At 52.1% G+C, this 25,263-nt stretch overlaps 2 protein-coding genes across 6 annotated transcripts; both read right to left on the bottom strand.

The window, feature by feature from the left end:
* Nucleotides 1-918: 918 nt before the first annotated feature.
* Nucleotides 919-6,011, bottom strand: MAZ (MYC associated zinc finger protein). 5 transcript variants are annotated; one of them, XM_027526494.1, is made up of 7 exons: nt 5,912-6,011; nt 5,202-5,288; nt 4,262-5,118; nt 3,794-3,857; nt 3,346-3,517; nt 2,319-2,543; nt 919-2,029 (listed from the first exon to the last, which is right to left on the bottom strand). In XM_027526494.1, exons 1-6 carry the CDS (start codon nt 5,945-5,947, stop codon nt 2,341-2,343), a joined length of 1,419 nt encoding a protein of 472 aa, XP_027382295.1. In that variant the 5' UTR covers nt 5,948-6,011; the 3' UTR covers nt 919-2,029; nt 2,319-2,340. The 5 variants fall into 5 exon arrangements, with proteins under 5 accessions (XP_027382295.1, XP_027382296.1, XP_027382293.1 ...); XM_027526495.1 differs by lacking the exon at nt 2,319-2,543 and having other exon boundaries at nt 5,912-6,010; XM_027526492.1 differs by lacking the exon at nt 5,912-6,011 and having other exon boundaries at nt 5,202-5,445.
* Nucleotides 6,012-6,714: 703 nt separating this feature from the next.
* On the bottom strand, nt 6,715-24,971 carry KIF22 (kinesin family member 22). The gene is made up of 14 exons (XM_027527245.1): nt 21,466-24,971; nt 15,079-15,274; nt 13,647-13,774; nt 13,402-13,556; nt 12,800-13,009; nt 12,479-12,709; nt 12,189-12,342; nt 11,928-12,063; nt 9,809-9,977; nt 8,498-8,666; nt 8,051-8,118; nt 7,090-7,299; nt 6,943-7,002; nt 6,715-6,855 (listed from the first exon to the last, which is right to left on the bottom strand). Exons 1-14 carry the CDS (start codon nt 21,578-21,580, stop codon nt 6,808-6,810), a joined length of 2,049 nt encoding a protein of 682 aa, XP_027383046.1. The 5' UTR covers nt 21,581-24,971; the 3' UTR covers nt 6,715-6,807.
* Between the last annotated feature and the right edge of the window lie 292 nt (nt 24,972-25,263).

The raw sequence follows: 25,263 nt of genomic DNA, 5'->3' as shown, positions 1-25,263 counted from the left end.
GGGGTGCCCCCTTCCCAGGCCCCGGGCCCCTCCCGCCAACGGTCACCGGGGGTCCTGGCAGAGGCAGGGGGTCAGGGGAAGCGGAGAGGGGCCTCCGAGGAGACTGGACCAGTGAGACAGGCAGGACCAGGTGGAGGCACCCCTGCCAGCAGGAAGGGAAGGGAGATGAGGCCAAACTTGGGAGAGGCTGCAGAGGATGATCAGGGTGGAGTTTCCAGAAGGGAGCCTGCAGAACGACAAGTCCCTCTACCGCCAAGGAAGCAGCAGCAGCAGAAATGGGTAATGGAAGGCTCAAGAAAAGGGTCCCTGGAAGGGTCAGAGCAGTGACTGGGAAGGGAATTCCAAGGGGCAGGATGGAGGGTGCAAGAGCAGTCTGGAACAACAGGAGGCTGGGTAAGAGCAGGGTGGACCACACCAAGAATGAAGAGGATGAGTGGGGAGAAGTGCAGTTTTTATTCTCCACGTCTTTGTTACCAGTCCTAGGGCTGAGTTGCCCAGTCTTTCCACAGCTACATCATCCATCACCTCTCAGGGCCTTAAGAGTGCAGGTATTGGGCTGGGGTGTGAGCAGCAGGCAGTGGGTCTGGACCGAAGGGGAAAAGCAGCATTTATGTCCAGCAACTGTTTGGGTTTCTGACCCAGGCCTCTTCAAACCTCCAGGGGCTATTCTGGGCCTGGGTGGATTGAGTATTCCCCAGAGACTCCGGAGTCCTGGAACTTGCTCCCCCGCAGCCTAGGAGCCTCAGCCCCACCCTGAATCTGGACTGCCTCGGCTGGTGCTGCCTCTGGGGAAGGAGCCGGAGCCCCAGAGCTGCACAGGGCTGAGCAAGGCTGCGACTGACCAACTGCAGGCCTAAGAACTCCCTTGGGGGTGGGAACAGGGGGTTTGGTGAGAGCAATTCATTCATTGAGTCTGAGACAGGTTTTTATTTAAAATTTATTGTAATGGGGTCCGCGCAAAAGGAGGGGGTGAAGGGTGGGGAACATGCAGGGGACACCGGAACACGATGACATGGCCAGGGCCACAGCTTCTGTCGTGGGGGAGAGGGATGAAAAGAAAAGGCCAGGGCTGGAGCTGGGGTGGAAGAGGGAAGGGGGAGACACTGTGGCTGCATTCCCCCCACCCCCAGGAAGCACCTCTAGTCCCTGGATACCTCCATTTACCCTGGCCCCTAGGATTCCATCTCTTGTCCTGCCTCTGGCCCTAGTGGCTCCTTCTTTTGCTCCCCTTGACTTGTTTTCCCCTGACAGATTCTTAAGCAGGATGATGTTCAGGGCCTGACCCCAAACAACCCCACCTGATGAAGGTACAACCTTTGCTTTCTGCCCCTTCTCAGATCTCACCTTTCCCCATCTCTGGGACAGAATCTTTGATTTCCCTCCTTCCTCTCCTCCCTCCCCCTGGAAAAAAAAAAAAAAAAGCACCAACTCCCCAGGGAGGGGCAGCAGACAATAGGGGCAGGGGCACCGGAAGGAGGAGAGCAAGGACCATCGAGGGAGAAGGCTCACAATCCCTGGAAGGGCAGGGCAGGGGGTCACAGAGAGGAGAGGGGGTGAGGGCAGTGGCCACTCCTGTCCTCTGCTCCCCCCTGCCCACTGTCCAGGGGACTTCAACACAACCAAGGGAACAGGTGTGTGTGGGGTCAGGTCTCATAGGGAGGAGAGAGGAGCAGGAGAAACAAATCGTTAAAACCTAGCGAATTCCCCTAAGAAAACATTTCTTCCTCCTTTCCTTCTGGAGGCTCCTTGGTTGGTGGGGGAAGTAGTGAGGAGTTGGTGGGAAAAGAGAGGGGAAGAGGAGATGGTACCGAGGGACTTTCCTCCATTCTCCCCTCTCCCCCCCACCAACTTGGAGCTCACCAGGGCTGGGAGGGAAGTGGCTGAGAGCTCACAGGCACCCCCTCGGCCCCAGAGAGGGAGCCCACGCCTGTGGGTGGGGCTGCCACTGCTGCTGCTGCCGCTGCCGCTGCCGCTGCCGCCGCCGCCATTGGACAGACCTCACCTGCCATTGGACAGACCTCACCTGTACCTGCAGGATGAGAACCACCAGGAGATCACAGCGCGATCTGAATGGCAAGAGCCTTGCCCCTTGCCCCAGGTGCCCTCCCCTGGGACACAGCCGTTGCTCACTCCCTGTTAAGATTTCGGCCTGCATCCTTACCTCATTCTGCTGAAAGGCCCTCCCTGGTCCCAGAAGTCTCCCTAACTTGGGGATAGCTGGGCATCCCTGGCCTTCCTAATATCCCCTATTGGGTCCTGTGAGCCCCCTCGTCCCACGCACCCCATCCCACCCCCCCCAGCCATGCCCCACGCCTTGCCTGGTGGGTGCGGGGGTCCCCCTCAGCAGGTGGGCTGTGGCTGGGGGGCATCTCCCGGGACAGGGGGGGCGGCCCCCCCCAGATGGGTCTGCATGTGGCCGGCCAGCTGGGCAGGGGTCTTGCAGTGCACGCTGCACAGCTTGCACAGGATGCGGTCAGCCCGCGGGGCCTGGAGCCCATGGTCCTTCACCGCGTGGATGCGCAGGTATGCTGCCGTGGTGAAGCCTATTAGGGGGGTGGATGGGGATGGGGGGTGGGGGTCAGCCAGGTGGAGACCCCAGAGACGGGGTTGTTCTCCTAGGCTGGGGACGCCCTCCTCAGATGGCCCTGTCCTCCTCCCACCACATCCTTGGTAGCCTGGGGCCAACTACTCTGCTGGGGCTGGGGGCGGGGAACAGCCCCCCGAGTATGGGAACTGGGTGAATGGTGTTGGCTTCTGGGCCTTGGTGTCCCCAGAGTCCATTCTCTGTGGCTGGGGGATCTCTCCCGGGGTGACAGGACACTGATTCCTAGCCACTTGAAGAGTTGACCCTCAGCAGAGACGGCTGTGTCCCCTCCCTCCAGTGCCCCATACAGTCTCAGCCCAGTTACTCAGTGGAGTGAATTTGTTTAAAAGCAGCTCCCTCTGCTACTGAGACAGGGCGAGTACTTTGTAAATCTCTGCCAACGTACTCCACTTGCCCCAGGAGCTGAAGACAAGAACTTGTGGCTGCACAGCTGAAACCTTGCCTGCCAACCCGTGGGAACTGGCTCTCTTGACCACTCCTTCCTCAAAGCAGTCGTGCCCCCTCCCATCTCCCCACACACACCCAGGAGTTGACTCTTTCTGGTAGATCATCTCCTCCAGCAATGACATCTTAGAACTTAGTGATGTTCAGTCGTCCCAACGTTCCTTCATGTGCTTTCTAAAGGGCTCTAGATGCCACGAGCTCTTGGCTACAGCACCTTTAACCCACATCTGTGGAAGGGCCTCTGGTTTTGTCCCCACCCTCTGTCCCTGGCCCTCCCGGCATCTCTCAGCATGTACCTTTGTTGCAGAGCTCACAGACATGGTGAGGGCCCTGGCTGTGCACCTTCATGTGGTCCGAAATATAAGCCGAGCTCAACATCTTGCCACACACATGACATGGCACCTTCTCCTCGTGTCGTACTGTGTGGGCCCGCAGACGATCCTTCGTAGCAAAAGCTGCCTCACATTTCTGGGGAGGGGGGAGGGGCGTGGGGGGTGTCAGGAGAGTTAAAGCTTCGGGGAGTGGGGCGAGGGGGGCAAGAGGTTAAAGGAATCAGAGCCTTGGGGGTCTTTGATCTGTAGGAAATGGGAGTGAGATGATGAGGCCTTGAAGAAGGGATGAGAAAATGGAGTGAAAAAGCAAAAAAGAAGAGAGAGAAAAAGGGGCTCTGAGAGGCTGAACTCAGACAACTACAATGAGGATCAAAATCATGAAAATCAGGACAGGAGGAGGCGGGCTTCCTACCTCACATTTGAAGGGCCGTTCTGTTGAGTGCACTTGTCTGACGTGACTGTTGAGGTGATCCGGCCTGGGGACACGTTGGGTTTGGGGTTAGGGCCCTGGGGTGTGGATGGGTCCCCGAGTCTGCCTAACTCGGCCCATCAAGCATTTGCAAGGGTCCCTGCATTTTCTCCCAAGCCCAGGGATTCAGAGTCCAGGTCAGGCAGGAAATCCCTCCTCTCGCTCTAGGCGGCCTCGGCCTCCTCCCACTCGAAGCACTCCTACAACCGAAGGACCCACCTCCTTTTGCTAAGGACCACCCCCTGCTCCCTGGTAACCGGGAGAGGCTTGCCTCCCTCCTCCCTGGGAGTGGCTCCCCGGCCCCATCCTCAGAAAGCTCCCTCCCTCCCCGCCAGCCGAGGCCAGGCCACCTCCACCGCCGGCCTTCCCGCCCTCCCCACCCGCCCAGGGGGCGGCCGAGGCCGTGCACACCGGGAGAAGCTCTTGCCACAGTGGGAGCAGTTGTAGGGCTTGTGCACAGCGCCGTCATGTGAGCGCACGTGGTAGCTCATGCGGTCCTTGCGCTTGAAGCGCTGCTGGCACACCGGGCACTGGTAGGGCTTCTCGTCCGAGTGCGACAGCTTGTGTCGGTTCAGGTGGTACACATCGCGGAAGGCCTTGCCGCACATCTCGCAGGCGTGGTTCTTCCGGATGCGCTTTCCCGAGGCGGTCGTGGTCACCACGCCACCGGCGGCCACTGCGGCCGCTCCGCCGCCGGCGCCCGCCTCTCCCCCTCCCCCGCCGGCTCCGCTCAGTTGGGGCACGCTCAAGAGGCTTAGGGGCACCATGGTGGGCATCTTCATAGCACCCGAGGGGACCCGGCCGGCTTTGGCTCCGGTGTGGATGGCCTCGTGCCTTCGGAGGTTGTAGCCGTTCTTGAACTCCTTGGCGCACAGGGCGCAGATGTAGGGCCCCTTGCTCTTTGTCTTCTTCTCCAAGGCAGATGCGACCGGGGCCACGGCGACCGTCGAGGTTGGGGCAACGACGGCGGTGGCCGCGGCTGCGGCGATGGTGGCGGCAGAGACAGGGGGCGCGGCCTCGGCGGCGGGCGCCGACACCGGCGGGGGCGGCGGCGGAGGCGCCGGGGGCTGCTTCAGAGCCGCTGTGTCCACAGTGGAGGCGGCGGCTGGGGCCGGGGGCGCAGCAGCAACGGCGGCGGCGGCAGCGGCAGCGGCGGCGGCAGCCGCGGCCGCGGCGGACTCCTGGGCGGCGGCGAGGACCGGGAGCAAGTCCACCTGGAGGGGCTCGGCCGCCGGGGCCTGGGGCGTGGGTGGGGGCGCCGGCGCGGCCTGCGAAGACAAGGCGCCGTGTGGGCCGCGGCCGCGGGTCGGCGCCCTCCCGGCCCGGCCCGCCACGGCCGGCCCCTACTCACCTGGAATGGACTCTGGGCGCAGCCCTGGGAGGCAAAGAAGCGGGACTGGAGCTCAGCCCCGACCTGCAGGGGGTTCTGGGCGTGACCCTGAGGTGGCGGGAAGGAGTTCATGAGGCCGCCCACCCCCCGGGAGTCCAGGCCCAGCACGGGGAAGGGGGGGGCCAGCAGCGTGCAAGGGAACACGGGGAACATGGCCTCGGCCACGGCGGGGCCCCCGGGGCTCAGCGGGGGCCGGGGGCGCGGGCCGCACGGGGCCCGGGCTCGGGGCGCCGCCCCCGGCCGGCCGGGCTGGGCCGCGCCGAACGCATGGCCCGCGGGCCGCCCCGCCGCCCGCGCACCCCGGCCGGCGGGAGGGAGGGAAGGAGGGCGCCTGGCGGGCCGCGGAGCGCGGCGGCGACGGCGGCGGCGACGCCCCCTGGGTGGGGGCGGGAGGCCCCGCGGGGCCGGGGGCCGGGGGCGGGGGCCCGGGCGGCGGCGGCGGCGGCGGCGGTTGGAGCCTGGCGGGGCGGGGTGGGGGGAGCGAGGGAGCAGCCTCGGCCCCCGCCGCGCGCGCGCCCAGCCGGCGCCTCGGGGAGGGCGGGGGAGGGCGCGAGGGAGGGAGGGGGACAGCTGCGCGCGCACCGGGCGCGCGGAGGGGGGGTGGGACGGGAGGGAGGGCGGGCGGGAGGGGGTGTGGGAAGGGGGGGTGGGGCGGGGGAGGGGGTTGTTACCTGGAAGATGAAGCTGCTCCAGTTGCCGGGATCCATGGCGGAGGGAGGGAGGGAGGTGGCTCGCGCTCACCCTGGGGCGGGAGGAGGAGGAGGCGGCCGTGGGGGAGGGGGAACCCGGGGAGGAGGCGCGCGGGGCGGGCGGGAGGGGGGAAGGAGGAGGAGGGTGGGGGGAGCGGAGCACACTGCGCGCGGGGAGGGAGGGCGGGCGGGGGGCGCGAGGACACACAAGAGGCTGGAGCGGGCGCGAGCGCGAGCGCGCGCTAGGCCCGCGGGAGGGGGGAGGTACAAGAGGGACTCTGGCGGGAGGAGGGACAGGGGAGCCACCCAGCAGCCGGAGTCGCCCCAAGCGCGAGACCCCTGAGACGGCCGCTGATTGGCTGACGATGGCGCAGGTGGTGGGCGCGCGGGAGACGGGGCGGCTTCTCTCTCCCCCCCCTCAAAGATTCCACCCCCCGCTTCCCTCCGCCAGCGGCCGTTATTCCGCGCGCACGCGCACAAACTCGCTGCCGCTGTCGAGCGGGAGAATAGGGGAGCGCGCGCCGGGTTACGGATGGGGCGGGGCTAAGCTCTAAGCGCGCGCCCGGTTAACGGTCGTCGTCCGAGGACTTTCGCGGGAGCTTTTTGTTTCTTCTCGGCCACCGTCCCGTCCCCCTCCCACTCCAGCGGTTTATTTACAATCCTGCGCTGCTTCGTGTTTTCCCAAAGATGGCGCCCAAAGAAGTTTACCGGCTGAGCTTGTGGCCCATCCCAAGGGCAATTATACCCCGGCCCCGCCCCCGTAGTCCCAAGAATCAGGCTGAAGCAATGGAGTGAAAACTGTATTTACAAGACAAGCAGTTACACAAGGACTTAAAAAAAAAAAACAACGGGGGGATGCAAAGGAGGGGAGCCGGCAGTCAGGAGGGGCCACAGCCTTGGCCCGCGGCAAGACCCAGGATGTTTGCCTGCAACACAGAAAGGAAGGGGAGAGCAGGTTTAGAGCCGGCAGGGCACAAGCCAGGGGAACAAGGGGGCCCGAGCCGCGAGCTCACCTTCAGGAACGACTCCATCTGTTTCCCTGATATACCCTCCACGCGTTCCAGGTCCTCAACCTGGCAGGACAACAGCGATGGGGAAGGGTCTAGGCCAGGTTTCCCCCACCCAACTCCATTCCAGGACTGTCCTCCCTGGGCCATTACCTGGCTGAAGGGGCCATGGAGCTCCCTCCAGCCCACGATGAGCTGAGCCTTCTTTTGGCCAATGCGCTGCAGGCTGCGAAGATCACGGGCTGAGCCTTCGTTCAGCAGATCTAATATTTTTTGGCGACCATGGGCCAGTAGCTCTGGGCTGATCTGCAGCTCCCAGCCGTCCTCAGCCTTCTCTGGCTGTGATGCATCCAGGGACTCCAGCTATTGAGGCAGGAGGTGAGTGACAGAAACAGCAGAGTTTGCTGTTCGGCCCGTGGCAGTGAACCGCTCTGGACTCCTCTGCCAAGGATAGGAGTCTTAACAGCAGCTACCCGCCCGCCCTCCCCGGCCTCTATTTCCCTCCTGTCCAGTGTCTGTCCGACACCCCTCCCTCTTGTCACTCTGGCGTGATTCCCAATTTATCTGATCTGTGAAAGAGTAGAATAGAGTTGTGATGATCAAATGAGATAATGAATGTAAAACACACAGTAAGCTCTTAAATCTGGTCCGTCATTTCTGAAAAGGAAAGAGTAAGTTCTTTCATCTTCAGGAAGCCACATAAGACAAAGTACTCAACAAATGACTCTCAACTGATGTCATCTCAGTTTAAAAACTGAGGTGAGTCTTTCAGTGTTATTTCTTGACTGTTTAGTTGTCTGCCTAAGTGGGCTCTGTAGTTTGTAGAGGGCAGGACCCAGGCTACACACTGTGCCAAGCAGCTGATAGAGTGCAAGCCATGGGAAGAAAAAAAAATAACAGGTGATGGATAGCCATCCTGCTAGGTACATTCATATTACCACATTTCATCCTAAATGCGCTGTAAGGCATTCTGAGGGTGAGCAACATGGAGGGGTTGTAAATAGCTGATAAGTGTTTGGAGAGGCCACGTAACTCTGTGGCCAGTCCTCTTCCCACTAGAGGTCTCTGCCTCTCCTGGGCTCTAGGTGTAGCCTAAGCCTGCAGCTGCTCTCACCTTTCTCTTCCGGCCTTTCTTCTTCAGGATATGGATGTTCGCATTTGGGGATGCTGCCTGCTCCTGAACTGAAAGTAAGAATCATGAGCTGGAGTCAGAGCAGAGGCCACTTTTCAGCCCCCCGGTAGCCATTTGGTCTTCCATTACTGATTCCTCAGTTCCCCTCCACCCCAAATTAACCTTCTCTTTTGTTTCCATTGGATCTTTCTCATACTTGTACATGAAGGTAATCTCAGTTGGTCTTTCATGATAATCAGTCATGCACTGGTCAGTCTACCCCACTGTACTCAATGAGAGCAGTACACCCAGCTCTTATTTCATATCCACTTTCCCCCTTTCCATCATGGTGGGAGGACATGAGTGACATAAGGACAGCTGCTCCAAATACCACCTTCCTTCCAAGGTCTCGGTTATCTGGGCCCTTCTGGCCCCTACAGCCAAACTTACTCAGTTGTAGAGGCATTACCACTGCCTTTTTGAGGGGCTTAGCCACTGTGACTGTACGGCGAGCAAGGGGTCGGAGCATTGTGGTAGAGTAGTTCTCTTTCTCCTTGGGATCAGCAGCCTCCTGGGCCAGCACTTTGGCTTCTAGTTCTTTTTGCTTCATCTTAAGCCTCTGTTAGAAAGGATCAGGGAGAGAGATGATCCAGAACCAACTTTAAGGCAGTGGGTTAGCAAAGTGAGTGTGCAGGGCTCCAAGGCCTTAGAAGAGCAGAGTGAGCACCAACAAGATAAAGTACCAGGACAATTGGAGCCCAGGGTATTAAGGGCTTTCTAATGATCAGGGAAATAGATGGGGAAACAGTGCAAACAGTGTCAGACTATTTTTGGGGGCTCCCAAATCATTGCAGATGGTGATTGCAGCCATGAAATTAAAAGACACTTACTCCTTGGAAGGAAAGTTATGATCAACCTAGACAGCATATTAAAAAGCAGAGATATTACTTGGCGAACAAGGGTGCGTCTATTCAAGGCTATGGTTTTTCCAGTGGTCATGTATGGATGTGAGAGTTGGACTGTGAAGAAAGCTGAGCGCGGAAGAACTTGATGCTTTTGAACTGTGGTACTGGAGAAGACTCTTGAGAGTCCCTTGGACTGCAAGGAGATCCATCCAGTCCATCCTAAAGGAGACCAGTCCTGGGTGTTCATTGGAAGGACTGATGCTGAGGCTGAAATTCCAATATAGCCACCTCATGCGAAGAGCTGACTCATTGGAAAAGACCCTGATGCTGGGAGGGATTGGGGGCAGGAGGAGAAGGGAACGACAAAGGATGAGATGGCTGGATGGCATCACCGACTTGATGCAGAAGAGTTTGGGTGAACTCCAGGAGTTGGTGATGGACAGGGAGGCCTGGCGTGCTGCGATTCATGGAGTTGCAAAGAGCTGGACACGACTGAGCGACTGAACTGAATGATCAGGGCTGCCCAGAGGTGGAAGGAGCTTCTTTGTGAAATACTGAAGGGAAAGGCTATTCAAGCGGAGAGTCCTGACTTAATTTGATCCGGGTTTTAGCAAATGGCAATGTCCTACACTTGTACCTGGAATTTTTTTCTCTTGCCCCCTCACATAGGATCTCAATTATTTTTCAAAGTTCAGCCATATTAAGGACATTCAAGCAGAAGCTAGAGAACTGAGGGATTCCAGTGTTGGGTGAAAACTGGATGCTGGTCCAGCCTTTCCGGTCCTTCCCTATCTGAAGATCCTCTGACTGCTTCTCAAGGTCAGCAGGAATCCCAGCCCCAACCTTCAACACTTACCTCAATTTCCAAATCCTTCTCTTCCACCGTCTTCATGAGCACCATCCGCTCTCGCTTTGGGGTGCTCAGCAGAGGGGTCCCCTGGCTCCCCTGGGAGCCCAGCAGACGGTCCAAGCTTAGAAGGCGCTCAAGCATTGCCGGATCCATGCTGCTTAGCTTCTGTAGAGGGCTGAGCACACAAAGAGGTTACTCCCCACTTACCTCTTCTCTCATCATCCTCTCCAGCAGCAGGATTCCCCTCATCCTGCCTTAACTTGGTGTTTCTATGGTTCCAGAACCCTACTATTAACTTGCTGGCAACCCTGTACAAGTTATCCAGACACCCTGGGTGCAGTGTCTTCTTCAGGTGAATGGGGATCAATCACTACTTGTTCAGGTAAACCTCTCAAGGAGGCCAGGAGATCAAATGAGAAGAAGCATTTCATGACCACTGAATGGCAGGTATTCATGGGATCTAAGACATCCCCCTGCCCTGAGGCACTCACTGTCGAACAGTAAGAGAGCATAAGGTGACTGCAAGGGCCATCAGTGTGCCTGTTCATTTGGAGGAGCAGTTGGTGCAAGATTCACAGAGGAAGTCATCTTAAGCAGGGCTCTGAAAACCCCTGAAGACCTCAAATGCCAAGCCTTTCTCCTGTGGGCAGTAGGAAAAGCCTATTCAAATGGAGACCTGACTTAATCTGAACATGGTAACATTTGTTTCTTCTGTCTGGAATTTCCCCCTCAATGACAATTGAGATCAATGACAATCTGATCTCAATTGTCATTCAAAGTCAGTTTGATGCTACCTTTCTGGTGATGCCAGCTTGGCTGTGTATCTTCTTTCCTACACTATGAACTAGCTTCTCAAGGATAGAAACTGCCCTGTTCTTTAGATACAAGGGCCTCGGAGAGCAGGATTAGAAAGTACAGGTGAATACAGAAGTCATTTCTTCTTTCCTGGCTGTAGCAGAACAAAATGATCCTCCTTATCGTGCTCTGTACTGTCGACCTTTCGTCATATACAACGTTCCTGTCTTGCTTCCTCTACTGAAATGTGAGCCCGCTGAGGTCAGGGTGTGTTTAGGTCTGATGTGTCCCTATCTGGCAGAGACCTTGCTTGTTCACGTGTTTTACAGATGCGCATGTGTGTATGTTTCTCTTGAGTCTGTACACATAGGAGAGGGGACTGCTGACAACAGTTTAAGAAGGACAAGATCGAGAGATGGGGTTCCGAGTGAACACAAGTACCCAAGCGCTTTTTGCCATCCTTTCTAAAATAGTGAGTTGGTCAAAAAGTTCCGGTTTTTCTGTAAGATGCTATGAAAAAACCTGAATGAATCTTTTGGCCAACCTGATACAACTGTCCCCTGGGGCAGAATGTGCACTAATCCTTGGCCTCCTCAGGTCACCTCTGTTCAGTTGTCTTAGGACTTAAGAGAGTTGAGAAGCTTTATTGGAGCTAGGGGTAGAAAAAGGACAAAGATCAAGATGCAAGTGGTTCATTGGAAGGCTAGGTGGCCAGACACAGAAAGCCAAGACCACTGAACAGGGGTGACTTGAACATGAGTGCATACTGGGCCATGAGGTGGGGCTATCAGAACAGGAAAGGAGGTCACACACCTCCCTGGTTTAGAGAGGCCTTGTTTGGATTGAGGGTAGAAGCAGGGCAAAGTTAGGACAGCAGCTGACCCCATGGAAAGTTACAGAAAGGCTGGACCCTGGACACACAGACTGAGTCTCAATGAGACATCTTTCTTTTTATCTCCTTTGCTCTGCTTTATTCTTGGGACCTGAAAGACCTGATCCTCATTACTTCTTGAATCAGAAGCGAAAGTGCTCATCCTTGAAACATTGGTGCCAAAATGTGAGATTTTGCTGACTGCCTAAATGAGTTGGAAAATAGAAAAGGGGGATGGGGGTGGCGGCTAGGAGCTCAAGGAGCCTCCTTATGACCCCTGATAGCAGCATCAAGGCTGGAGATTGCAATGAATTCAGTAGAGTAGGATTTTGGCTGAATCCAGTGGAAGAACAAGTTCACAACTCAAGGATCCAACAGACTAAATCCACAGCCACTCTGCACCCAACCCGGACGCAACAGGAAAGGGAATATGCCCAAGACCCCTCCCTCTCTGCTCACCTGAGTTTCTGGGAGGCAGAGGCTGGAGCTATTGGGAGTTCGGGACTCTCAGTTTCCTCTTCCTCAGGGCCTCGGGCTCTCTTTGCCTCTGATGGGCCTAGCAGTTCTTTCTGAGACAATTTAACGGGTGCCAAGACTAGGGGAAGATGGCAGGGTGGGGAAAGAGGGGGTGTCAATTTCTGTGCTGATCCTTGGTGGATTCAGCAAACTCCCCAGGTATCCAGCCTTGGCCTGTCCACTCCAGTCCACCCCAGTCCTCACCAGGAAGCTGCAGGCTCTCATTGGTAAAAGGCCGGTTGATCACCTCCTTGGACCTGGCTGCAAAGTTGAGTGCAGAGACTGTGTCCAGATAGAAGCGTCTCTCAGGGGCAATGTTGGCAATGAGGATGCTGTGAGCTGAGCCACCCAGAGAGTCCTGAGAGACGGCGACAGGGCAGGGTGGGTAGGTCAGTAGCCTCACCTTCCCCCTCCCTGACCACTGCTCCCCGATACCCCGGCAGGCCTGAGAACCCCCTTCTCCAGCCCCTTTTACCCGAGATGGGAGGCCTGACCTGCAACAAGCGAGTGAGCTTGCTGTCCCGGTAGGGCACCCGAGGGAGGCCCTGGTTCAAGGCATCCACCACCTTGCCTAATACAAACAGGGAGGTGTTGATGGCTCCACTCTCCTTCAGCCTCAGGCCCTTGTTGCCTGTGCGCCGGTTGTCCTCTGAGCCAGCCAAGTCAATCAAGTAGAGTTTCCCTTCCCGCTGGCGAAATGGGGCCAGGCGTTCTCGCTGATCCACCTGGGGGCAAGAGCAAGGGCCCCCATTTAGTTCAAATTCCGGGGGCTCTGCAGGTCCTCACCCCTGTCGGGGGTGGAGGAGGAGTCTCACCTTAACCAGGAGCACAGCATGACTGCGGGAAGAGCGCTGGTTGAGCCGGGTGGCTCCCACAGTCCGATTTCGACTGGCTGGCAGGAAGTGCCGCTCAAAATCAGCAAAGCTAGTGATGGGCTTCTGCGTGAGGCCCGGAATCAGGATATTTCCTCGGCAGTCTTCTCGGATCACCAGGTCTCCCGATGAAGGTTCCAAGAGGTCTAATACCTATGTGAGCAGTGAGGGGTAGGGCCAATTCTCCACTTACAGGCTGCCTACTTCCTGCCTGTGGCTCTCATTTTCTTTGCTGGATTCTCAGAGTTGTGCCATCTGCTACCCCAACCTCTGTCTTTCCAGGTGTCCTTGCTAGATCAAAGCTTCATGTTCCAGAACCGGGTCTGATTTTTACCTTTTGTTTCTTCCCTCACCAGTCAGAAAGGGCCCTTGAGGACTTCCCGGTGGTCCAGTGGCTAAGACTCCACACTCCCAGTGCAGGGGGCCTGGGTTCGATCCCTGGTCAGGGAACTAGATCCCACATGGCAACTAAAGATCCCACATGTGCCGCACCTAAGACCCTGAGCAGCCAAATGAATATTTAAAAATGGGGCCAGGGGGCTCACCTTTTCCTGGTAGATCTCTAAGTAGGACATAGTGACAGAGAGGGCCCACGGCCGGCCCTCAGCACCCTCCTCCCTCGTGAGCTGCAGGAGGTCCATGAGAGCTCGAGGAATCACCCCAGGCTGTTCTGGGCTGCCCAGCATCGTATGCGTCTTCCCTGGGGAAAGAGTGGAGAGAGCTGTGAGATTTCCTTCCCCATTCCCGAGTCCCTTCTGGCCCAGGGCTGCTCTGTATCTGGCCTCCTCACCTGCCCCTGTGGGCCCATAGGCGAGCACACTGGCATTCTGCCCTTCCAGCAAGTGCCTCAGGATGGGCTGCACCGATCCTGCATAGATGTCCTGCTGAGAGCTCCTCTCCCCGTAGAAAGCATCAAACCTGAGGGCAGGAAGAAAGGCGGGACTCAGTGGTGGGTTCCATTCTCACCCAGGTCTAGAGGATAAAACTGGTCTCACATTTAAGGGTCTCTATTCTTCTTGCACAAAGATCTAAGAAAGTGCCCACTGAACACCCATTCTGTCCCAGTCTCTGTATTGCTGTAGAAACACAGAGAGAAATAATTTGGTATTCCTGCTCTTAGGAGTTCTGCAGTCTGGTGGCAGAGATACCCACACTTTGCTGCGACTCAGGAAACAAAGATGAGAATGCACTAGAAGGAGTAACATTCTGCCTGGGGAAGGAGGATTTTTGCCAGAGAGAGAAGAGAAAGATACTCTAAGTGTCAAAAATAGCACACAAGACGTGGTATAAAAGGGCCAGGCTTCCCAATCCTTTTTCACATCAAAGAATTTATAGCAAGTGGCATCTGTACACCACCATGGAGTAAAGACTAGATGAGACTTGACACACCTGAGGCTTAGTCACTGTCCTCTGATGGAGAAGCTTTGGTTGAGGCAGGGATTAGCACAGATATAAGTGGAGGGTAGCATGTGCTGGGGGAAATGAGGCTGGAAAGAAACTGAAGCCGAGTTGTCAAGGGCCTAGAACAAGGTTGGCAAACTTTTTCCATAAGAAGCCAGATAGTAGATATTTGGGGCTCTGTGGACTACATGGTTCCTTTCACAACTGCTCACCCGTCACTGTAGTCAGGCAGAAAGCAGCCGCAGATAGTATGTAAATAAATGAGCATGACTATATTCCAGTAAAGCCTTATTTACACAAAGTCTGCTGACAGATTTCACCTGCAGATCTTAGTTTCCCATCCTCTAGCCTAGAATGACAGGCCGAGGAGCCTGAACTTTAAATCTCCCAAGGAATTTTAAAATAGCTGTGAGCTCTATCCCCCAAACGTGGGTGGTCTTATCTGACACCACCCAGCCGCAGCCTGGGTTGGCCAGCTGGTCTATGTTTCCCCAATCCTTCCCACCCCTCCCCAGAGGGCCGAGCTGGACTCCCTAGCTCGCCTTCGCTGCTCCTTCCCCACTTTGGGCCTGCTTCCCTCCAAGACTGTGAACAGCAACGTGTGTCTGACTCAGCCTCTAGCCCTCCCTACACTCTCCTAGAGAGGCCCTATCACAGTGGGCACCCGTGAATATTACCTGCAACGAAGGTGTGGCAAACAAAGCTGCACGAAGGAAGGAAGAAGGATCCTCAGGAGGAGGTCTGAGAAATCGCTTCTGGGTAAGTGATAGTGTGAGCAGGCCTAGGAGAGAGATCGGGAGGGAGTGTGGCCTGAACCTTACTGGTATTTGAGAGTCTCCTGGTGGTTCCTCCAGTTGGCAATCTCCAGAGAACAGCTGTCCAGGCCCCGCACACAGGGGGTGTCGTTTTCTCCAGCTGTCCCATCCACAAAGGGCCGCAGTCTCACAGCTACCCTCACTCGAGCTGGAGGTGGGCGCCGGCCAGCGCCCACCTTGCTTAGCCGACAGCGACCGGCTCCTAGAAGATCATTTTTAGGTGTGAAGTATGGTGGCAGCTTTGGTGAGAGATAAAAGTAGGAGTGGGCTTCCCAAGTGGCACTAGTCGTAAAGAACCCACCTGCCAATGTGGGAGATGTAAGAGACACAGCTTCGAACCCTAGGTTGGGAAGATCCCCTGGAGAAGGGCATGGCAACCCACTCCAATATTCTTGCCTGGGAAATCCGATGGACAGAGGAGCCTGGCGGGCTACAGTCCATAAGGTTGCAAAGAGTGTGACACAACTGAGCACACACGAATACACAAGGGTAGGAATCTTGGAGGTGGAGGTAATTGAGCTGACCCCTGAAGAATGAGTAGGGTCACTGCCAAGCATGTGCAAAACGTATGGAGGGGTGAAAGCACGGCCCCCGTGCAGAACCGCTAAGGCAGGACTGTGTGTGTCCTGTAGGTGAGTCAAGCACAGAAAGGCAGGATGGAAGAGAAAGATGAATCAAATACACGGTCTCAGGCAGGGTGCAGTGGGGGGCTGAAGGAGAGAGATTATCTATGGCTGGAACCATAAACCAGATCGTGTACTTAGCAAACATTCACATTTATGAAGCACTGGCTAAGTGCTGCTGCTGCTGCTGCTAAGTCCCTTCAGTCGTGTCCGACTAAGTGCTAGCACACTTTAACTTCCATGGTGTCCCTGAAAGCTAGCTTCTGTCAGTCCTATTTACCTGTGAAGATGCTCACAGAGGTGCAGCCGTTCTCCAAGCACCTCGGTGTCTTAGGCCTGGAGCCCTGTGGCTATAACTGTATCTTGAACCATAACCTACATTGTGTCTTCTTTGCTATTCAGAGGAATAAACAGGGCCTAAAGGCTGAGTAAAACCCCAACATCTTAGTAGACTAAGAGACTCCCCCCGCCCACCCAGAACCTTGACAACAGAGGCAGGGAAGGAAGCCTGAAGACTGTGTCCCAGAGATCCCCCTGGGAGGGTCAGGGGACCACGGCTCATTTCAGGGGATGCTCTTTGAACCCTGGCCGTGCTGGGTGTGTCTGCGAGGTTGGCCTCTGTTCCTATCTTCAGTAAGTAGGTATAAGTGGGTGTAAATTGTGATGTGTATACAAATAACCTAAAGGATCTAAAGATTCTGCATTTCTAGCAACTTCTAGGTAATGCTTATGCTGCAGTGGGACATTGAATTGTCAAGGTGTGGCAGACCAGGACCTCACGGGATTTTTCTAGGATTAAGGAAGTGGACATTTGCCCCATCTAAAAACCAGTCACTGAACTCCCTGACCTTTCCGTGCCTCTATTCTTGCCTGGAGTTTCTTATATATATAAGTTTGTACATACATACATATGTCCCCCTGCACAAACTGTTAAGTATGGTTTTCTCTCTGTGGAGGGTCATGTGGGTTTATTTTCTATGTTACCCAGTTCTGTAATGCTGTAACATTTGTAGTAAAAAATAACAGGACTTCCCTGGTGATCCAGTGGTTAAGTGCTTCCATTACAGAAGCTGTGAGTTCAATCCCGGGTCAGGGAACTAAGATCCTGCATGCCAAGCAGTGTGGTCAAAAAATTAAAAAAAAACAAAAAAAAAACACGACACTGTGGACAACTTTGGAAAGGATAAAGTTAAGAGGCAGCCTCCAGTCCCACAGCTTGCAAAGGCACTAACATGCAGTGCTTCTCTGTGTTAAGTTTTCTGTTTAGTTTGCTTCTCATAATTAAATCTAAGTCATCTGGGAGTGGCGGGGGGGGGGGGGGGGGGGGTAGTTATTTTTATCATCAAAAAAACACAAGATACAACTGGAAGAAAAAAAAAAAGGGCTTTTCTTTCTGTGAGCTGAAAAAATCTATGAGGTAGGTATTTCTGTATTTCAGATACTATACTATAGCTGATAGCTAACAACAGAATTCAAATCTAGATTCCACCTCCAAAAATCTGCTTTTAATGAGGATGTCGTATTGCCTCCCTGTCACATACCAATTGGGAAAGTTCTTGGTAGCTCTGACTCTCCATTTTTGCTGGCGGTGGCAGCTGGTTGCTGGGACCCACGGACCTCATATTAAGGTAGCAGGCTGGTATCTGTGGCCAACATAGAAGCAGCAGGACAGGCTACCCCAGGAAGAATCTTTTATGTAAGTAAGGTATACCCACAACAGACGGCCTGTTCCAAACACTAGGCCTCCGTTCCTTCATCTGACAAATGAAGCTAGCAACCCCATTTCTCACTTTAAAGTTTACGAAGCACTTGGGCATCGAGTTTTCATTTGACCCTCATGGCAGTCCTGAAAGTCAGAAGGAAGTAGAAACATGCAGATGAGAAAACTAAGACTGCAAAGAGGTCAATGACTTCTCAAAACTCTGTGCAGGAACTTCCCCTGGCCTGTCTTTCCCAGGTTTTTTTCAGTGACAGCAGGGATAGTAGATACAGAAGCACTCAAAGAAGCTCAGTGAGCAGTACAAGGGGAAGGGGAAGTCTGTGGTGATGCAGAAAGAGTATAGACTCTGGCTAGACAGAGCTGGATTTCAATTCCAGCTCTAACACTTATCAGCTTGTGACCTTGGGCAAGTGACTTAACACCCATGAGCCCCAGTTTTCTTGTCTATAAAATAGGGCGAGGAGGGCCTTGGAAGAATCTTAATGAGGATTAAAAGAAGTAACATGTAAAATGTCAACACAGTAACTAGTACATAGTAAGTAGGTTGGTAACAATTCTAGTTAAGATGGCCTAGGTTCAAATCCTAGCTCTGCCACTTAACAACTAACTAAATAACCTGGGGAAATGATTTTCCATCCCTATGCCTCAATTTCCACAACCTGTCAAAATGGGGATAAATAAAAATACTTGTTGGGTTCTTATGGCAGTAAATAAGGTCATTCACATAAAAGTGCTTAGAACAGCAATAGCATTGGTGTGTGTGTATATGCTCAGTTATATTCTTTATGACCCCACGGACTGTATGTAGCCTGCTAGGCTCCTCTGTCCATGGAATTTTCCAGGCAAGAATACTGAGTGGGTTGCCATTTCTTAGTCCAGCGGATCCTCCCGACCCAGGGATCAAACCCGTGTCTCTTGTGTCTCCTGCCAACTGGCAGGCGGATTCTTTACCTCTGCGCCACCTGGGAAGCACAACAGCACTGGTACTTGATAAAAACCCAGTAAGCATCTTGTTATATATTCATCCATTTTCCAAATGAGGAAATGGCAGCATAGAGAGGTTAGCTAGCTTGCCCATAGTCAATAGCTAGCTAGTGACAGAGCTTCAGATGAAGGTCTAACTCTAAAGTGCATTATGTGATTCCTGGGCCTTCTTAGACCCTACATCCCCATGGGCCTCAGAGTCAGAGACAAGTTCCTCTACTAGCTGTGTGACCTTGGGAAGGCTTCTTTCTTAACCTCTTCAAACCGCAGTTTCTTTTTTTAAAAATAACAGTATCTACCTCATAAGATTGTGAGGAGCCAGAGAAATAACGTACATACAATGTTTTAACACAGTGCCAGCATAAGCACTCAGCAGATGTCAGCTATTGTAATTAACACATTTCTCTTGCTACTCCCTTCAAGGCAGCAACTCACTCCTGCCCTCATCATTCACAGGGTCACCAGTGACCTCTTTACTGCTAGAGCCCACAGCCGGGTTCAGTCCCCATCCTGTTTGACTTCCCTGCAGTATTCAACACCCCAGATCCACTTTCCTTTGGAAAATACACTTTTCCCTTAGTTTTCCTGCCACCCACCAGCTGTCTAGTCACTCCTTAGTTTCTTCCAGTCTTAGATGTTTTCCCTTAGCTCCTTCTATCCTCTTTCTAGATCAGGGTTGCTCAATTCCTGCACTATTGATATTGTGGGCTGGATAATTCTTTGGGGATGGGGCTCCCCTATGCATTGTAGGAAGTTTAGCACATACCCCACCACCATGACCACTGCAACAACCAATAACGTCTCCAGATATCACAAGTGTCCCCATGGAGAACACAATTGCCCCCAGTTGAGAACACCATTACTGACTGACTAATTTCACAGGCATGTCACCTGTGCTCCTGACTTCAATTACCATCTCAAGGCTAATGACGCCTAATTGACACCTCCACACCAGAGTGCTCTCTGCTGCCCTGACACCTCCTCTCACATGGTATTTCAAACTCCACTGTCTTAAACTGAATCCTTCCCCATCCCTCTGCAACCCCATCTTCCCTCTACGCTCTCTAACATAAATAAATGGAACCAACCCCAAAGATCGGAGAGGCTTTCTTAACTCCATCTTCTCTCTCATTTCTCACACCAGTTCTTCATTAACATATGTTAATTCTACGTTTTTAAAATAAGTCCTCTTCTTTCCTGCTGTGCAGTCTTTGCCAAGGTTGTCTTCATTTCAACAGCCTCCCAACTGGTCTCCTTGCCTCCAGTCTCATTCCCTTCCAATCATTCTCCCTCTACTTCCTCCTTAGCTTCTCCATCACACTCTCCTGTAGCTGTGCATTTGTCTGTCTTTTTCATCTAACTGTGAATTCAGTGAAAACAAGTCTTACTTGGCTTGCCTTTATATTCCCAACATCCAGCACAGAATAGGCTCTCGGGGGTATTTGCTGAACAAAGTAAGATCTGTCAAATGAATACCATAAACTGTGGCCACTGCCATTCTTCCTCCAAAGCTCAGAGTCCAGGGGAAGTTGGAAGGAGGCACACTCACACAACTGCCAATGGTAGAAGAGTCTATTTCACCATAAAAGCCACTTTGAAAAAAATAATATATTTTTTTAAAAAGTCAGTTTGAGGTTGGGCGAAGTTAGCACTTCTAATTATTTCTAATTTCCCCCTCCTCCCATGATTCCCAAGCTTCATTCAACTTAACTCTTCTTTTATTGATTAGGAAATTGAGCCAAAGAGAGCATCTTTGGCCTCTCTTTACAACATAAGAAATAGATCAATTGGTGGTCTTTTCCATCCAACAAAGCCTAGCAAACTTCTATCCAACCTTTGAAACCCCCCTCAAATATCACTTCCTTAATGAAGTCTTCCTAGAATACCCAAGAGTTTACTTCAGATTCTGTGTTCCCTATAGTAGTTTATACATACCTCTCATTGCTTTTCACTATGTTATAGATTTTTATGACTACTGATACAGACTAAAGCTCCTCTAAAGAAGGGACAATATTCACTGAAGCATTTTTGTGATATCTACAATGTACCAGACACAGTGGATCTTGGAAGGCTGAGGGGAGGTTGTGCTCAGATGGCAGGAATATCATGTGCTTGAGCAAAATGGTTAAGAGCGGAGACTCTAGAATCAGATTTGCTGAGTACGAATTCAGACTCCACTATTTACTGGTTGTGTTAACTTTGAGCAAGCTTTTTAACCTATCTATGGTTCTTTGGTTTCTTCATCTGTAAAACAGGAACAATAGTAAACTACCTCATACCAGCACGTAGAGATTAAATGATTATCACCATAACGTACTTACAACTGTGCCTCACTCCTATCAAGGGCTCAACATGTGCTTGACATCCTATTAAATAGCTTTGTTTCCAAACAGGGCCCGACAAACAGTAAGGTCTCAGATAAATTCTATGGTGCCCATTATAATCACTGACCAGAATTCAGTGTACACAAAGACAGAAGAGCAAGATTCTGAATGTCCTAGTAACCTTTCCAACAGTTCTGACTTGCAGGGCTACTAGAAAAAGAAACAGTCCCTACTTCCCTTTTCTGTGATAACAGCACATCTTATGCTGTCAACTCACACTCTGCTGCAGCCCGTCTGAACCTCTTACCTCTCTCAGGGATCTCCCTGAACCCAAACAACACGTCATACAGGAACTATTACCCCAACCAAACGTGTATCTAGATCCCTTTTGTCCCTATGGTTAGAGAATAAAGTTAGCTACTTTTCGCTCGCTTACTCCTGTAATCTTCTGAGATGGGTCACTGTCCCCATTTTATTAACAAAGAAAACTGACGTTCACAGGGAAAAGTGAGCTGGGGTCAAAACTGCGCCGGAACTAGGTCTCAACCCGGGTCTACAGACGGACAGCGAGAGCAGGAAGCAGAACTGCGACTCCCACCCACACTCCCAGCTTTCTCCTCCCCGCCCCCGCGCCATACCGCGGTCTCCGGAACAACTCACCGAGCCCACACTGGACTCCGACCCATCGCCCCGCAAGACTCCAGGCTACAGCAGCCGCCCTGCCCGAGTAGGGCTAACTTACCCGAGATCGCCGCCGCCATCTCGCGTCGCCTCCGCGCCGGGAGCCCCGCGTCCATCCCACTCCCCCACTGGGCCCGCCTCTCTATTCGAATTTCCCGCTGCCCCGCCCTCTCCATTGGTTTTCACCAATCACGGCTACTCGTCGCCGGAAGCTCCTGTATTTGCCTACCACTATCCCGCCCTCTAGAGCTGGCCTCCCGGTCTTTCAAGAAAGTTTCCCCTGGAGGAGAGCGCATGCGCGTACGTCGGCTACTTAGCCGTTGACGTCGGGCCGGCGCTCCCGTGCAAACTCCGCCGCCCTAGGCTTTCGCGACAGTGGCCGTCTGGACCACTAGTGAACGCTGCGGCGTCCTGGGCTCCGAATACCTTCTGGTTTCCAGGGGTAGGTTTGCGTTAAGTGTAGCCTTTTCGCTTCATTTTCCCCCTCAAATAGCTACGAATTGTGGTATGAATTGAGCAAAGGGTGATCGAAGGCATTTAATTGATTTATTGAAAAATTTCTCTGAACTGAATAAAGCTTTCGCTATTTTAGTGGCAGAATAAAAACACGTTACAGGAATAAAGATGTTGCACGGAAAGGGAATTATTCTAAACGACTGGCAGTGATCTCCAGCTTTACAGGTTCTTGCCTCAGAAGTTGTTTCTCGCCTTTGTGGGGCTGGAATCTTTTTGTTTATTTGGGCACTTTGCCGTCAGGGCCAGTCAGCGGTGTAGTCACTGATTTAGGTCAGGACCACGCTGGCTAGATTGTGGATAAATCACGTTGCACTCACTTCTTGCTGAGCCCAAAGCCACTCTGAGGTGTAGAGGCCAGGTGACCTATGTCCTTTTACGTCCTATGTCTGAGCCTAGGAGACCAACTCGGAGGTTCTTTATTTTGTAACTCAGCATGTCCCTGGTCTGTCTAGGCCTGGTTCGTCTCTTACTCAGTGACTTAAATCTTGGTCAGCTTCACCCTTGCTCCCATGTCCTGTGGATCTAGTCTGTTAAATAGTTCCCTAGCCCTTGTGGAAGCTTAACCATCTTTGAGTTCCTGGTAGGGCCCTGGTTTAGACATTATGTCCAACATATCAGAAAACAAATACAACACCAGTGATTCTCAATTTTTTTGGCCTTGGAATGCCTTTGAATTCTTAAAAATTAAGGCTCCAAAGATCTTCTGTTTATATGGGGGAGAAATACCAATAACCTCAGATATGCAGATGACACCACCCTTATGGCAGAAAGTGAAGAGGAACCAAAAAGCCTTTTGATGAAAGTGAAAGTGGAGAGTGAAAAAGTTGGCTTAAAGCTCAACATTCAGGAAACGAAGATCATGGCATCTGGTCCCATCACTTCATGGGAAATAGATGGGGAAACAGTGGAAACAGTGTCAGACTTTATTTTGGGGGGCTCCAAAAGCACTGCAGATGGTGACTGCAGCCATGAAATTAAAAGACGCTTATTCCTTGGAAGGAAAGTTATGACCAACCTAGATAGCATATTGAAAAGCAGAGACATTACTTTGCCAACAAAGGTCCGTCTAGTCAAGGCTATGGTTTTTCCAGTGGTCATGTATAGATGTGAGAGTTGGCCTGTGAAGAAAGCTGAGTGCCAAAGAATTGATGCTTTTGAACTGTGGTGTTGGAGAAGACTCTTGAGAGTCCCTTGGACTGCAAGGAGATCCAACCAGTCCATTCTGAAGGAGATCAGCCCTGGGATTTCTTTGGAAGGAATGATGCTAAAGCTGAAACTCCAGTCCTTTGGCCACCTCATGCGAAGAGTTGACTCATTGGAAAAGACTCTGATGCTGGGAGGGATTGGGGGCAAGAGGAGAAGGGGACGACAGAGGATGAGATGGCTGGATGGCATCACTGACTCGATGGACATGAGTCTGAGTGAGCTCCGGGAGTTGGTGATGGACAGGGAGGCCTGGCATGCTGTGATTCATGGGGTCGCAAAGAGTCGGACATGACTGAGCTACTGAACTGAACTGAACCGATATATCCATATTTACTGGGTTAGAAATGAATTCAAATTTGAAACATGTATTAATACACTTTAAAAAACTACAGAAACAAATCCATAGAGACAGAAAGTTGATTAGCGATTGGCAGGGGATGGTAAGGAATTGATGAACTGGAACTGTTGCTAATAGATTGAAATTTCTTTCAGGGGTGATGGAAATGTTCTGAAATTAGACAGTGGTGATAGTTGCACAACACAGTGAATGTACTAAAAACCACCAAAATGTACACTTAGAAATGATAAATTTTATGTTATATGAATTATGTCTCCATTTAAAAATTGCCCAAAATTGCAATAATAAACTTTTTACATATAACATAGATAACATTTTAGTTTTTAAAATGACAATTTTCCAAAGCAAAAAAGAAGAGTGACATTGTTTTACCTTTTTACAAACCTAATGTCTGGTTTGAACTTCCCAGGTAATCCAGTGATAAAGAATCCACCTGCCACTGCAGAAGACTCAGGAGCCTCTAGTTCTATCTCTGGGTAGGAAAGATCCCCTGGAGTAGGAAATGGCAACCTTCTCCAGTATTGTTGGCTAGTAAATCCCATGGATTCTGGTCAGTTACAGTCCATGGGGTTGCAAACAGTTGGACACAACTGAGCTTGCACACACAATGTCTGCTTTAAGATGAAATAGCAGGATTCTTACATGTGTTTCTGTAGTCAGTCTGTTGTAATATCACACATTATATAACCTCTTGAAAACTCAGCAATATACTCAAGAAAGAATTTAAGTAAAAAGTTAAATGGTATCTCAGTTTTTTAATGAAAATAGTTTTGACCTTGCAGACCCCTAACTGTCTCAGGAATCTCAAGAACTATTAGATGATTGGCATTTTGGTCTTCCCTGCACTTTACAGAGGACTATTTGGGCTTCCCTAGTGGTGCAGACAGTAAAGAATCTGCCTGCAATGCAGGAGACTTGGGTTGATCTCTGGGTTGGGAAGATCCCAAAGATCCCCTGGAGAAGAGAATGACTACCCACTCCAGTATTCTTGCTTGGAGAATTTCATGGACAGAGGAACTTGAAGGGCTACAGTCCATGGGGGTCACAAAGAGTCAGACACGACTGAGCAATTAACACTTCCATTCAGGTTTTCACATCTGTTGTCAGTCCCCAGATATATGGTAAGATACCTGCCAGAAATAGTGAAAAGAGCATAGCTCAGGGAGTCAGGACTTCTAAAATAAAAAAATAGCTTAGGTACAGGGCTTTGTTGCCAGGCACCTGGGGTCAAGATATTTAACCTCTTTGTGCCTTAATTTCCTTAGCTCTTGAAAGGGAATGATGGTTGGATCTACTTCCTAGGGATCTGCGTCTGCCTGGTGGCAATTCCAATTGTTAAACACCTGATATTCCAAGAGAAACAATTAAAAAAAAAAAAAAAAAAACCTTCCAAACTAGATCCTTAAGTAGCCAAGAAGAGCAAAGTTGGATATAAGAGCTGACACCAGGGTCTTTCCTGGTGGTCCGGTGGCTAAGGCTCTGTGCTCCCACTGCAGGGAGCCCAGGTTCAATCCCTGGTCGGGGAACTAGATCCTACATGCCACAGCTAAGAGTTCGAATGCTGCAAATAAAGATCCTGCCTGCCTCAACAAAGATCGAAGATCTTACGTACTACAACTAAGAGCTGACACAGCCAAATAAATAAAGAAAATAAACATTAAAAAAAACTCAATGAGTCCAAAAGCTATTTAGTTTTTCTTTTGTACTCCGCATCTCAGAGAATATCTTTCTTCCCAGATGTCCAAGCTACTGATGTGGTAGTTCTAAATTCTCTTTCAC

This window comes from Bos indicus x Bos taurus, chromosome 25 (assembly GCF_003369695.1).
Source record: "Bos indicus x Bos taurus breed Angus x Brahman F1 hybrid chromosome 25, Bos_hybrid_MaternalHap_v2.0, whole genome shotgun sequence".
Lineage (NCBI taxonomy): Eukaryota > Metazoa > Chordata > Mammalia > Artiodactyla > Bovidae > Bos > Bos indicus x Bos taurus.
The sequence above is the reverse complement of the archived record's forward strand: the minus strand, read 5'-3'. Positions and strand labels throughout refer to the sequence as shown.

What these genes read in the sequence shown, in the direction of transcription:
- MAZ (XM_027526492.1), bottom strand. Translation starts at nt 5,393, where the DNA reads ATGTTCCCCGTGTTCCCTTGCACGCTGCTGGCCCCCCCCTTCCCCGTG. An exon ending in GCGCCCAGAGTCCATTCCAG is followed by an intron (nt 5,119 to 5,201) that starts GTGAGTAGGGGC and finishes TTGTCTTCGCAG; the next exon opens with GCCGCGCCGGCGCCCCCACC. An exon ending in TGTGGCAAGAGCTTCTCCCG is followed by an intron (nt 3,858 to 4,261) that starts GTGTGCACGGCC and finishes ACGTGTCCCCAG; the next exon opens with GCCGGATCACCTCAACAGTC.
- KIF22 (XM_027527245.1), bottom strand. Translation starts at nt 21,580, where the DNA reads ATGGAGAGGGCGGGGCAGCGGGAAATTCGAATAGAGAGGCGGGCCCAG. An exon ending in TCTGCCTCCCAGAAACTCAG is followed by an intron (nt 9,978 to 11,927) that starts GTGAGCAGAGAG and finishes TTGTGTGCTCAG; the next exon opens with CCCTCTACAGAAGCTAAGCA. An exon ending in AGAAAGGCCGGAAGAGAAAG is followed by an intron (nt 7,300 to 8,050) that starts GTGAGAGCAGCT and finishes CTGCCTCAATAG; the next exon opens with CTGGAGTCCCTGGATGCATC.